Source organism: Rhinatrema bivittatum, chromosome 3, assembly GCF_901001135.1.
Source record: "Rhinatrema bivittatum chromosome 3, aRhiBiv1.1, whole genome shotgun sequence".
In the NCBI taxonomy this organism is placed as follows: Eukaryota; Metazoa; Chordata; class Amphibia; order Gymnophiona; family Rhinatrematidae; genus Rhinatrema; species Rhinatrema bivittatum.
Genome location: NC_042617.1, coordinates 4664611 through 4679696, shown reverse-complemented (window position 1 = coordinate 4679696; position 15086 = coordinate 4664611). Strand labels below are relative to the sequence as shown.

General features: G+C 45.9%; 1 protein-coding gene across 5 annotated transcripts in view; it reads left to right on the top strand.

The window, feature by feature from the left end:
- Positions 1-15086, top strand: part of LOC115086663 (multidrug resistance-associated protein 7-like) — a 174801-nt gene that overhangs the window by 89819 nt on the left and 69896 nt on the right. For all 5 annotated transcript variants that reach the window (XM_029592826.1, XM_029592829.1, XM_029592827.1 and 2 more), the window contains exon 11: positions 9746-9844. In XM_029592826.1, the coding sequence (XP_029448686.1) occupies positions 9746-9844 (99 nt within the window). The remainder of the gene's footprint in view (positions 1-9745; positions 9845-15086) is intronic.

Sequence of the window (15086 nt, the reverse complement as noted above, 5' to 3'; positions counted from 1 at the left end):
AATGTCTTACCTAGTCCCTTTGAGTGGGAAAAAGGGGGTGACACAGGGTCCTGAAAGAGGTGATGTGCTCTGAACTGATTCTGATAAGCCCAGACTTTACTGAACCCTTAATGGTGCAGAACAATGCCTCAGATGTCGGCTTGGGAGCCATCTTAGTGCAAGAGATGGATGATCAAGACATTCAGTGGCATACATTAGCCAGACGTTGATGCTACGATAAAGACAGTGCTCAACAGTGGAAAAAGAAGTCTTGGTAGTCAAAAGCACAAGGCCTTTATGCTATTACCTGCAGAGATGGCAGTTCACATTCATAACAGACCACCAACTGCTCCTATGAATAAATAGGAACAAGGAGTCCAGCATAAGGGTGATGAGATGGTTCCTGGCCCTACAATCCTTCAACTACAAGATCTGACATAGGGCAGGAAGGAAGAATGCCAATGCCAATTTCCTGTTAAGAGATGTCTTTTTATAGGCAGATACTCTCCCCTCAGCTCAGTCTTGCTGTGTTGAGTATGTGAGGAGTATACCAGAAACTCCCTTAAGGGACCTTAAAGAAGACCCAGCCACAGAGATCTAGCTGGGTCTTCCTTAAGGATCATCCCTGCAAGGGATTTGGAGGGTCTTATAAAGCCTTTCTGAAGATTCTCTTGTATGTACTCAGACATAGCTTTATTTTCTACAATGGAGAGAGAGTAAACCCTTCTTTGGGTGGTTCTGTGTTAGGCTTCAAATTGATGGCGATGTTGTAGGATCTATGTGGAGACAGCACGTCTGTGGCTTCTTTGGAAATTACATCTTGAAAGGATGCATATTGAGGTGGCAACCCTGGCAACAATGGGGTAGTTGGCATGCAGGGTATTGGAGAGACCTCCATCAGACATTTACCATAGCAATCTGGGCCCCAACGTGAAAGCTCCAAGGTGACCCAATTGAATTGTGGCATATGTTTATGCAGCCACGGTAGCCTCAGTACTAAAGGGTGCATGGCCTTCTCTAGCACAAAGAAGGAAATAGTCTCTGTATGAAGAGCACCGGTACGTAAGCTCACTGGTTCTGTAAGCAGGGTTACTTCACCCGGTAAGGGCTCCCCATTGATAGAAGACAAAAGTAGCAGAGACGTCATGGTAGTGGTGGGGATCCGCAAATGTTCTACTAGATGTTTCAATATGAAATTTCCTCCTGCCCCAGAGACCACTAAGGCAAGGGTCTGGTATTGTAGAGGTCCGCAGATTAAGGATACAGGAAGAGAGAGTGGAGGAGAGGGTGCAGTTAGACCTAAGAAGAGTCCTCCCACAGGACTTAGGTCTGCCAATTTCCTGGACATATAGGGCATGATTGTACAGCATGACCAGCTTCTCCACAATACATGCATAGTCCCAACCTCTTTTGCGTTCTTCTCTCTTTTGAAGTCAACTGACTGCGGCCTAATTGCATTGGTTCTTCTTCGCCAGCAACTGGCACTGAGGGAATAGGCCTGAGCGTAGACTTAACTCGAGTCTCTCCCTGGAGTGGTCTTCTGGGACTCTTGACCTCTTGAACCTTGTCACGAAGTTTGCGATCAATTCTTGTTGCCAACTTCATTAGTTCTGCTAAGGTCTCAGGCATCTCCCAAGCCGCCAGCTCATCTTTCAACCAGAAGTTCAGTCCTCCAAAGAAGAGGGTCTTCAGACATTTAGGGTCCCAATGTAATTCTGATGCCAACGTCTTGAATTCTATGGCGAAATCTGTCAAAGGTTTATTACCTTTCTTCAGGTGCCTGTCAGGGTTCAGGTACTCGCTCCTCGAGTGCCTGCTCTCCCTGCCTCGGTGCCTGTATTCAACTACTTCTGCCTGCTGGGATCTCCATCTATACAGCTACCAACTTAGTGAGTAATCTATATTGTCAGTCTGTCTCATCTACAGATCAGCCCTGGGAACCTGCATCCTCCACTCCCTATACTATCATTGGGAGATGGGTCTCCTCTGCCGAGGGCCCCTTGGCTGCTACCTCTGGATCAGCTCACTACTGCCACCTCTGGTGGTATCATTCTGCTGTATAATAAAAGACAAATCTCTGTGTTTGCGTGTCTAGAGTCTAGCCTTGTACTGTGGTTCCTCACGGGGCTCCTCCCCATGGGAGTGGTCATCACCAGAGTACCCAAGAATCCACTCCAACACCTCAAAACCATAACAGATTGTTAACTCCATGGATTCGGCTCAGCTCACTGCATTGCAGGCCATTCCAGGCCTGGCCCAGCGAATCTCTGAACAACAGAACTTGCTGGATAACTTGACTACTGCCTTTAACCAGTTGCACGCACAGATGAATACACCGACCACCGCAGGTAAAGAAGTTTCACCGCCAGAAGTGAGAGTCAAGACAACTATACCTCTATCTGCTCCAACACGCTTCTCAGGTGAAGTTTGGAAATGTAGAGGATTTATCAATCAATGTTGCATGCACGTTTCTCTGCAACCTAATCATTTCCCTACAGCTTATGCCAAGACCACCTATATCTTGTCTTATCTGGATGGAGGAGTGTTGGCTTGGGCCTCTCTGCTGTGGGAGCGTGATGACCCTATCCTGCATGATCTTGCCGGGCTCCTTGAACTGTTTGATGACCCTTCCTGGTACACGACAGCAGGATCTTTGTTGGTTCATCCCTTCAGCCTAACATAAGCTGGCAGGGCCCAGAAGTGTTAGGCCCCAGGGAGCAGGCAGGAACCAGGAATTTGCTATGTGTGATACCTAGTATTTGAGAGATACCTGAACTTCAAGGTGAACTGCCTAATTTGTTTGATTTACTTTGCATTACAGTTTGTTTTCACTGTAAACAAACAACTCTTAAGGAACAGCCAGAATTTGCCTCCTTTTTCCTCTGGCTGTTTCCAAGCTGCTACTGCTTGAGTTACCACAACCACTCAGAGTTGTTCTTAACCCAGAATTAATGGAGCTTACTTTTTGGGATGTGCGTTTCTGGTGTCCACTCATATGCATGGAACCCTGCAACTCATGCTCTGCCTGCTTTTATGCAGGCTGCTGACCAGTCCAGGCAATCTCACCAAAGGTGCCTGCAAGCTAGCTATGACCTACAAGGGATGTTCTGCAAACTACTACTTCCTACCTAATCCTTACTCAGGGCTTAAGTCAGGGCAATGTTGTTAGCAAGGGTCCTAGACAATCCTTATATTAGCTTTTTTTGGGGGGAATCCCTCAGAAAGTGTATGCAGCAGCAAGAAAGATTTGCAACTATTAGCCCTGCAAACCAATGCTCAGGATCTGCTTACACCAGAAGCTGGTGTCTGGCCATGCCACATTCTGTAGAGCTGGCATCTCAGAGATGAGACCAATCTTCATGCAGGGCGTGTCCTTAGTGCCTTGGTTTTGGATATAATTATTCTTTTATGCAAGAGATCTGTCACAACCAGCAGACATGCTCAATGAAATTCAGGTTTAGGCTGAAGGCTCAAAATGTGACTGTTATTCTGTCGCCAGTAGTTGTGGGGACAGGAAACATATCCTCGTATGTTTGCATGAACTCACAGAGAAAACGTTTTATATTTTTCCATCGGTGTTCATACAGAAATGCTGATCTTACTACTGTTGTCCAATGTCAGCATTTCTCAGTATCTGACAGTGTATTGTCAGCTTAGAGTCCAACTTTTAGGTAGCCAAACTGTATTTTGCAGTTGTCTTCAGCATGTGTGCATTAGGGATGTGAATCCTGTGATCGATCGTCTTAACGATTGATTTTGGCTGGGGGGGGAGGGAAATCTGATCGTCATGGTTTTTTTTTGTTAAAAAATCGTCAAATCATAAATCGGCGGGAAAACCGGCACACCAAAACAACCCTAAAACCCACCCCGACCCTTTAAAACAAATCCCCCACCCTCCCGAACCCCCCCCCCAAATGTTTTAAATTACCTGGGGTCCAGTGGGAGGGGGGGGTCCTCGGCGCGATCTCCCACTTTCGGGCCACGGCTGTGTTAATAGAAATGGCGCCGGTGGCCCTTTGCCCTTACCATGTGACAGGGCAAAGGTAGCGCCGGCGCCATTTTGAAGATTGGCAATACGGCCCGAGTGCAGGAGGTCGCTCCCGGACCCCCGCTGGACTTTTGGCAAGACTTGTGGGGTCAGGAGGCCCCCCCAAGCTGGCCAAAAGTCCCTGGGGGTCCAGCGGGGGTCCGGGAGCGACCTCCTGCACTCGGGCTGTATTGCCAATCTTCAAAATGGCGCCGGCGCTACCTTTGCCCTGTCATATGGTAAGGGCAAAGGGCCACCGGCGCCATTTCTATTAACGCAGCTGTGGCCCGAGAGCGGGAGATCGCGCCGGGACCCCCCACTGGACCCCAGGTAATTTAAAACATTTTGGGGGGGTTCGGGAGGGTGGGGGATTTGTTTTAAAGGGTCGGGGTGGGTTTTAGGGTTGTTTTGGTGTGCCGGTTTTCCCGCCCTTCCCCCTCCCCCGATTTATGATTTTTTGACGATAAATCGGGGGAATTACTATTGTATCGCAGCTCTAACGATTTTTGACGATTTAAAATATATCTGACGATTGTTTTAAATCGTCAAAAAACGATTCACATCCCTAGTGTGCATAGCTGGAGTTTCTATGTCCAAGCATTATTATTTGCAACCACAAAGTGTCGTGGGCCGCTCGCTGGGAAGAAAGAGACTGTGTCAGGGCAGGGATGTATCTGGCAGACGCTGGACATCCAGGAGCAAGTGTTTCTCTGCCCTGAGGGAGAGTAGGATCCAGGAATGGGACCGAAGACCAGAACTGGAACAAAAATCAGGAGAGAGGCCAAGGACCATGACTGGAGCAGGAACCAGAAACCAGGAGAGTAACTGACAATCAGGACTGGAACATCCTCCGTAATGAACTCCAGAGCTTATTTATGCATTGAGTGAAAAAATATTTTCTCTTATTTGTCTTAAATGTATCATTGCATGTCCCTTATTGTATATATTTTTTGAAAGAGTAAACAACTGAGTTGCATTTATCCATTCCATTCCACTCATTATTTTATAGACCTCTATCATATCCCCCCTCAGCCGTCTCTTCTCCAAGCTGAAGAACCCTAACCTCTTCAGCCTTTCCTCATAGGGGAGCTGTTCCATTCCCCTTATCATTTTGGTCGCCCTTCTCTGTACCTTTTCTAATTCTGCTATATCTTTCTTGAGATCAGAACTATACACAATACTCAAGATGAGGTTGCATCATGGAGCGATACAGAGGCATTATGATATTCTCTGTCTTATTCTCCATTCCTTTCCTAATAATCCCTAGCATTCTGTTTGCTTTCTTGGCCACCACCTCCGAAACACAGAGGATTTCTTTATATTGTCCATGATGACGCCTAGATTCTTTTCCTCCTAATGTGGAACCTTGCATTGTGTAGCTATAACTTGGGTTGTTCTTCCCAACATGCATCACTTTGAATGTGACCACATTAAATATCATTTGTCATTTGCATGCCCAGTCTTCCAGTCTTGTAAGGTCCTCTTGTAATTTCTCATAATCTTTGTGTAATTTAACAAATTTGAATAATTTTGTGTCATCGGCAAAGTTGATCACCTTACTTATTGCTCCCTTCTTTAGGTCATTTATAGATATGTTAAAAAGCAGTGGTCCCACTCCAGATCCCTGGGACACTCCACTATTCACTTTTCTCCATTAAGCAAATTGACCATTTAAACCTATTCTGTTTTCTGTCTTATAACCAGTTCTCAATCCACATTAGGACACTACCTCCTATCTCATGACTTTTTAGTTTCCTCAAGAGTCTCTCATGAGTTATTGTTACAGAAGGGGAGCGCTAGGAGAGCGAACCCATCTTGAGGGGATTGTGTGCCCTTGGGCCTCGTCAGACCCCAGAGAACTCCAAGGCAGCACCGAGGGTTGGCGAGGCATGTCCCAGTTTGGGTGGAGACAGATGGTCTGACCCTCTGCCGGACCTGCATGCTTCTGGAGCCAACACATAGTGTTGGTTATTGAACAGTCCTCCGACCGTTCCCAGCCCTTTCGGACCTGCCACAAGGAATGACAAGAAGCAGCAGGCTGGACTATAGACGAGGGCATATGAAGGCTCTGGAACATAGAGACTCTAGACGTAGATGAGGAACTTGGAGGTACAGACGAAGACTCACTTGGGTGTGCAGACGAAGACTTGTGCAAGGACTTTGGACGAAGGTTCAGAAGGTACTGCAGGCAAAGGTATTCAGGAGCAAGATCAAGTACTGGGTTGAGACTGCGACGCAGCGCGCCCTATACAGCCACTACCCATGGCTGGTCGTGGACCATGCTTGAATGCAAAGCAGGCTCCAGACGAGGTATGGAATGGATGAAAAACAGAACATGGCGAAGATTCGGTAGAAGCCTGTACCAAGGCACGCCCTACACAGCCCATCCTAGGCTGGTCGCGGACCACGCTGGAAAGGCACAGGTTCAGTCAGAGTCTTTGGCATGGACGGACGCAATGCAAGGAACTCCAAAGACCAGGACAGAAGCAAGCAAGGATTCAAAGACAACTCAGGACTGAAACAGAAGTCTCCCAGAGGCTTGTACTGCGCAGGTGAAGATGGCCTTGTACCATGAGCGCCCCACACATCCACTACCCAATGGGCTGGTCACAGACCATAACATGGCACGCCAGGAAAGGATGGCATCGAGGAACCAGGGGCTCTGGAAGCATAGGCGAAGACAAGGCATCGGGAACCAAGGACATCAGACAACAGGAACATGGAAACATATCAAGACGAGACATGGAGCTCCAACAAAGGCCTGACATCCAGGAGCTAGTAACTCCAAGGCAAGGCAAAGCAGAACTGAAAGAGAGAGGTCCTTTTATAGTGCAGGAAGCAGGCAACTCCCTGGAAGGAGTTTAGATGGGCCACATCCGGCTGGCCCTATAACTAGCGAGAAGAGCTGCGGGCTGGCCTCTTAGGAAGAAGGGGTGAGGCCCAAACCAGAGAGTCCAGGAGAGAAGCAGAGCAGGCCTCAGGCAGACCCAGATGGCAAGGAAGGCCTCCCAGGCCATGGAGCAAAACCAGGATAGACTGTCCAGGCAAGGCCCCGGCTTTGGTGCGGCCTCCAGAGAAAAGGTGAGAGGCCTCCTGTGGCACAGCTACAGGAGGAATCGTAACAGTTATTTTGTAAAATGCTTTCTAGAAATCCAGATACACTTTATCAGTTGGCTCACTTTTATCCACATGTTTATTCACGCTTTCAAAAAATATAGCAGATTGATGAGGCAAGACTTCCCTTGGCTAAATCCATATTGGCTTTGTCCCATTAAGTTATAACAATATATACAGTAATTTTGTTCTTTATAATAGTTTCAACCATTTTTCTAGGCACTGATGTCAGGCTCATCAGTTTCTATTTTCCTGGATCACCTCTGTAACCCTTTTTAAATATTGACATTATGTTGGCCACCCTCCAATCTTCAGGTACCATAGCTGATTTTAATAATAATTTACGGAATTGTAGGTCTGCAATGTCATTTTTCTGTTCGTTCAGCACTGGGATGTTCTGTATGGGCGGGTGTCCATACGATAGCAGTTTCAGTACCTATGCCTTCCCTTTTAGACAATATCTTCAATATTTGTTTCCAATCTTGAATATGTTGTAAAGGTTGACCTGTAGCAGTAATCATTCCCCTTCTTTTCCATTTTAGTAAATGATACTGTAAGGAGCTTACCACATATGAACTGTCAGTATATATAGTACAGTGTTCCTTTAGCCCTGTCGACTTTAGAGCAGCTATCACCGCTAAAAGTTCGGCTTCTTGTGCAGTCACACCCTTCTCTGTCTGATATTGTATTTTCGTAATTATTTCTAACTCGGGTGTTACGTTTAGTGCTGCAAATGCAGATTGTTGGCCTTTTTGTGCTCCGTCAGTGAACCAAATCAATCCTTTCTCAAGAGGACTGAATCGGGTTAACAACAACTCGGGGATATCTTTCCGTTCTACTGGAGGCTGTTCTGTATTAGGGAAAAACCAATCTAATAATTTATTTTGAGCTTTTGTGAGAGGTTTAGTTTCTATATCTTCTATATCTTCGCCATTTAATACTACCTGATATTTACCATATCTAGTGGCGGTCAATGCTGCTTTACTGGTGGTTAGCATATGATGTATTGAATGATCACAATGCAATACTAATGGGCAATATGGCATGATCGCTCTCCATTTTCCAATTGCAGCAACAATGGCTGTCAATAATTTAGGGATTTCGGGCAGTGCCATTTCCACCGGGCTGTAGGATCCGGATAGAAATGCCACCGCTTGGTTTGGGGTATCATCTTGATTTACGAGGGCGGCCCATGTATTGCCTAAATCTCGAACCCATATATGTACTTTTAATTGAGGGTCTACAGTACTTAAAGGTTCGGTTCGTAATAATGTCTGTAATATATCATGTATGGACATTTCATCATCTTTAGTTAAAATAATTTGTGTGTTGGAAATAGTACCCGCCGGTACGTGTAAATGCCGCAATAAAGGAGAAATACGAGCTGAGTAGCCTGGGATCCATTGGCGACAGTAATTAAAGGTTCCCAGCAATCCACGAAGTTGTTTTAATGTTTGGGGAAGTTCCTGCTTTTGCAATTCCAACAATAAATCTCTTGTAATATGTTTTGTTTTGGATGATATTACTTGACCTAAAAAGTTTACTTGCGTCTTAGCTAGTACGCATTTCTGCCGATTACACTTGTATCCAGCTTCGCTTAATACTTGTAATAATTTAAAAGTCCATTCCCAACAGTCTAACTTATTGTCTGTGGAGAGTAATATATCATCAACATATGTGAATAGGGATACGGATTTGGGTAATTTACTCCGAAATTGTTCCAAATCTTTATTTAATTGTTTGGAGAATACAGTCGGACTATCTGTAAACCCTTGTGGAAGCCTAGTCCACCGATACGCTTTATCACCTAATACAAATGATGTCAGATCACGGGAAGCCGCATGTAAAGGAATGGCAAAAAATGCATTAGACAGATGTATACCATCTGGTTCTGATGATTTGCTACTCTTTAGATTTTCAGTTTGCACTATTACACTTTCCAAATTCACTGAGATTTGATTCAGTTCCCCTCTATCATTTTATTTATTTAGTGGGTTTTTTTATACCGAGGTATAGCTAGCTGCCTTCACTCCGGTTTACAACAAAAACAACCATTACATTTAACAGTATCTGAACTCATCACCTTTAAATATCACTTTTGGCATGGGTATCTGTCTTCATTTTGTGACTCTAGAGAAATTTGTATCTGATGAAGGAATCTATGTGGTCTCAAAAACTCAAGTAGCAACATCTTTTAATTATTTTTATTTTGGGCCAATTAAAATATCATACTGATTTTGCCTGATGCAATGGTTTTGTAATGTACTGGTGCCTAGTTAAATAAAAAGCTGAAACAAAAATCCTATTTTCTCTTGGACTGGAATAATTACTGGACCCCTGTATGGTACGAAACCAAAGGAAAGGGTAAGTGGTTGTAAGTCCAATAATTCTCCCAGGATACTATATCCATAATTCCTTCTGAAGTGGAGTCGTGTAAATAAAATGCACAAACAAATATCTACCACTTTATCTCAGACTTGATGGGAGACAATTCTGGGTAACAGTTCACAATTCACAAGACCTCAGATGAGAACCACAGCAATCCCCTCGCTCAGCTGTGACCTCCACTGGCCCTCCCATCCCCTCTTTGTCTCATTCTATTTCCTCTCCCTGTTTTCTTTCCAGGGACCCCATCAGAAATCCTCCCGCAGGTGGAAACAACGCTCAAGCACCAAACTGAGGAGCGAGAGAGGAAAGAAGAGAGCACGATTGGAAGACCCAAAGGTATCACTGTGGCTGTGTCCAGCTGAGGGCCCTGCAACGATTCAAGAAGAGACGTGTGAATAATTAGAACAGGCAGAACCCGGCATATTCGCTAACGTAAACTGAGTGTGAATAATTAGAACAGGCAGAACCCGGCGTATTCGCTAACGTAAACTGAGTGTGAATAATTAGAACAGGCAGAACCCGGCGTATTCGCTAACGTAAACTGAGTGTGAATAATTAGAACAGGCAGAACCCGGCGTATTCGCTAACGTAAACTGAGTGTGAATAATTAGAACAGGCAGAACCCGGCGTATTCGCTAACGTAAACTGAGTGTGAATAATTAGAACAGGCAGAACCCGGCGTATTCGCTAACGTAAACTGAGTGTGAATAATTAGAACAGGCAGATCCCGGCGTATTCGCTAACGTAAACTGAGTGTGAATAATTAGAACAGGCAGAACCCGGCGTATTCGCTAACGTAAACTGAGTGTGAATAATTAGAACAGGCAGAACCCGGCGTATTCGCTAACGTAAACTGAGTGTGAATAATTAGAACAGGCAGAACCCGGTTTATTCGCTAACGTAAACTGAGTGTGAATAATTAGAACAGGCAGAACCCGGCTTATTCGCTAACGTAAACTGAGTGTGAATAATTAGAACAGGCAGAACCCGGCGTATTCGCTAACGTAAACTGAGTGTGAATAATTAGAACAGGCAGAACCCGGCGTATTCGCTAACGTAAACTGAGTGTGAATAATTAGAACAGGCAGAACCCGGCTTATTCGCTAACGTAAACTGAGTGTGAATAATTAGAACAGGCAGATCCCGGCGTATTCGCTAACGTAAACTGAGTGTGAATAATTAGAACAGGCAGATCCCGGCGTATTCGCTAACGTAAACTGAGTGTGAATAATTAGAACAGGCAGAACCCGGCGTATTCGCTAACGTAAACTGAGTGTGAATAATTAGAACAGGCAGAACCCGGCGTATTCGCTAACGTAAACTGAGTGTGAATAATTAGAACAGGCAGAACCCGGTTTATTCGCTAACGTAAACTGAGTGTGAATAATTAGAACAGGCAGAACCCGGCGTATTCACTAACGTAAACTGAGTGTGAATAATTAGAACAGGCAGAACCCGGCTTATTCACTAACGTAAACTGAGTGTAAATAATTAGAACAGGCAGAACCCGGCATATTCAGTAACGTAAACTGAGTGTGAATAATTAGAACAGGCAGAACCCGGCGTATTCGCTAACGTAAACTGAGTGTGAATAATTAGAACAGGCAGAACCCGGCTTATTCGCTAACGTAAACTGAGTGTGAATAATTAGAACAGGCAGAACCCGGCGTATTCGCTAACGTAAACTGAGTGTGAATAATTAGAACAGGCAGAACCCGGCGTATTCGCTAACGTAAACTGAGTGTGAATAATTAGAACAGGCAGATCCCGGCGTATTCGCTAACGTAAACTGAGTGTGAATAATTAGAACAGGCAGATCCCGGCGTATTCGCTAACGTAAACTGAGTGTGAATAATTAGAACAGGCAGAACCCGGCGTATTCGCTAACGTAAACTGAGTGTGAATAATTAGAACAGGCAGAACCCGGTTTATTCGCTAACGTAAACTGAGTGTGAATAATTAGAACAGGCAGAACCCAGCGTATTCACTAACGTAAACTGAGTGTGAATAATTAGAACAGGCAGAACCCGGCTTATTCACTAACGTAAACTGAGTGTAAATAATTAGAACAGGCAGAACCCGGCATATTCAGTAACGTAAACTGAGTGTGAATAATTAGAACAGGCAGAACCCGGCGTATTCGCTAACGTAAACTGAGTGTGAATAATTAGAACAGGCAGAACCCGGCGTATTCGCTAACGTAAACTGAGTGTGAATAATTAGAACAGGCAGAACCCGGTTTATTCACTAACGTAAACTGAGTGTGAATAATTAGAACAGGCAGAACCCGGCGTATTCGCTAACGTAAACTGAGTGTGAATAATTAGAACAGGCAGAACCCGGCGTATTCGCTAACGTAAACTGAGTGTGAATAATTAGAACAGGCAGAACCCGGCGTATTCGCTAACGTAAACTGAGTGTGAATAATTAGAACAGGCAGAACCCGGCGTATTCGCTAAAGTAAACTGAGTGTGAATAATTAGAACAGGCAGAACCCGGCGTATTCGCTAACATAAACTGAGCTTCGGCTGCTGCATCATACACTGTCTGTGATATGGGCCCTGGCTGGGTGGGAGGCGACACGGGGAGTGGTGAATGGAGCTTTCTCCGAGGAGGGGGTAGTGGTTGGTAGCTGTGAGCCTCGGGGAGCGTTCCTGGGATCAGTTCTTTTCATCATTTTTGTGAGCCACGTAACGGAAGGGTTGTCGGGAAAGCTTTGCCTTTTTGCTGATGAATCCAAAATCAGGAACAGGGTGGACAGCCAGGAAGGAATGGAAAACATGACGAGGGATCGGGCAAAGCTCAAGGGATGGTCAGATAAGATTTAATGCTAAAAAATGCAGAGCAATGCATTCAGGGTGCAAAACCCCAAGGGAATGTTATAGTCTAGATCAGAGCTTTCCAAACTCTGTGTCGGGACACGTTAGTGAGTCGCCTGCAGCGTGCAGGTGCGTCGCACAAGCCCGGTCAACTCCCACGCGAGATTGGGCTTTTTTTTTCTAGAGATTCACTTTTTTTTTTTTTCCCAGTTCGTGGGTTGCTTATTATTGGGCAATTTTTGCTGTCAATCGCGGGATTTTTGGGCTTGGTGGGTGGGATGAGAGCCCAGATCTCCCTGTCATTGGCTGCTGCTGCCAATGAGTCCTGGCCACGAGAAGCACTGATGCAAGCAACAGTGTCTGGATATATAACTTATCTGGCTAAGTTACATGGGATATTCAGTGGCACGGCTATGCTGCTGAATATCTGCATGAAAGTCGCTTCTTAGCTGGAGAAGTTATATCTGGCTAAGTTAGTCCTGCTAAGTTATCCAGTTAAGTAGCATCGCTCCAATCTGCCCACTGACTATCCGGCTATTCAGATAAGTGACTTTATCCACCTATTTGGCAGCTGCTGAATGTAACTGGATATTCAGTGGCTGCTAGATAACCGGATAAGTCCTACATATCTGCTGGCTGGCAGTAAATGCATTGTGAATATGCTGGCCGTTGAAAAGAACAGCTCCTAGCACTGAGTCCTGGGGTATCCTACTGCTCACGTTAGCTTTATTAAAATGGATTTCTGTTCTCCGGGTTCTGTTGTCCAACCAGCTATTCAGTCAATTATCAGCTTTCTGTTTCACTCTCATACTTGTTAGTTTGGGAAGTGCAGATAGGCCACCAGACTCCTCCTCCGTGATCCACCACTTCTGTCACCTCAGTAGTTTGTCCCACAGAATTTCCCATAGTCTTCTTGTTTCAAGGTGCAGAATGGTCTTTTGCTTTGAAGGTGCCGCCTTGCTTTGCCCATTACTGAGTGAGACTGCTAGCTCTGTGGCTTCCATGTTTTGCAGTGTCCTACACGTGCAATCTCACCCATTACTGAGTGACACTGCTAGCTCTGTGGCTCCCATGTTTTGCAGTGTCCTACACGTGCAATCTCACCCGTTACTGAGTGAGACTGCTAGCTCTGTGGCTCCATGTTTTGCAGTGTCCTACACGTGCAATCTCACCCATTACTGAGTGACACTGCTAGCTCTGTGGCTCCCACGTTTTGCAGTGTCCTACACGTGCAATCTCACCCGTTACTGAGTGAGACTGCTAGCTCTGTGGCCCCCACGTTTTGCAGTGTCCTACACGTGCAATCTCATCTGTTACTGAGTGAGACTGCTAGCTCTGTGGCGTCCACGTTTTGCAGTGTCCTACACGTGCAATGTCATCTGTTACTGAGTGAGACTGCTAGCTCTGTGGCCCCCACGTTTTGCAGTGTCCTACACGTGCAATCTCATCTGTTACTGAGTGAGACTGCTAGCTCTGTGGCTCCCACGTTTTGCAGTGTCCTGCACGTGCAATCTCACCTGTTACTGAGTGAGACTGCTAGCTCTGTGGCTCCCACGTTTTGCAGTGTCCTACACGTGCAATCTCACCCGTTACTGAGTGAGACTGCTAGCTCTGTGGCTCCCACGTTTTGCAGTGTCCTACACGTGCAATCTCATCTGTTACTGAGTGAGACTGCTAGCTCTGTGGCCCCCACGTTTTACAGTGTCCTACACGTGCAATCTCATCTGTTACTGAGTGAGACTGCTAGCTCTGTGGCTCCCACGTTTTGCAGTGTCCTACACGTGCAATCTCATCTGTTACTGAGTGAGACTGCTAGCTCTGTGGCTCCCACGTTTTGCAGTGTCCTACACGTGCAATCTCACCCGTTACTGAGTGAGACTGCTAGCTCTGTAGCCCCCACGTTTTGCAGTGTCCTACACGTGCAATCTCATCTGTTACTGAGTGAGACTGCTAGCTCTGTAGCTCCCACGTTTTGCAGTGTCCTACACGTGCAATCTCACCCGTTACTGAGTGAGACTGCTAGCTCTGTAGCCCCCACGTTTTGCAGTGTCCTACACGTGCAATCTCATCTGTTACTGAGTGAGACTGCTAGCTCTGTGGCTCCCACGATTTGCAGTGTGCTAGCACGTGCAATCTCACCCGTTACTGAGTGAGACTGCTAGCTCTGTGGCTCCCACGTTTTGCCGTGTCCTACACGTGCAATCTCACCCGTTACTGAGTGAGACTGCTAGCTCTGTGGCTCCCATGTTTTGCAGTGTCCTACACGTGCAATCTCATCTGTTACTGAGTGAGACTGCTAGCTCTGTGGCTCCCACGTTTTGCAGTGTGCTACTATGTGAAATCTCACCCGTTACTGAGTGAGACTGCTAGCTCTGTGGCTCCCACGTTTTGCCGTGTCCTACACGTGCAATCTCACCCGTTACTGAGTGAGACTGCTAGCTCTGTGGCTCCCATGTTTTGCAGTGTCCTACACGTGCAATCTCATCTGTTACTGAGTGAGACTGCTAGCTCTGTGGCTCCCACGTTTTGCAGTGTGCTACTATGTGAAATCTCCTCCAGTCTCTTGGAAGCTTCCTCATCTCTAAGGACAAGTTGAAGGGAGCTGTGGGAGCAGGATCTGCACTTTCTTGAGTTCATTTGCTATTCTGGGGTGCAGGCCATCAGCTCCATGGCCTCATGTGTTGGTTTGTGTAAGAACATCCTCCTCTGTAAATGAGATTGTAATCATTTTTCAGTGGTTTCTGTTCCTGGATCTTGCT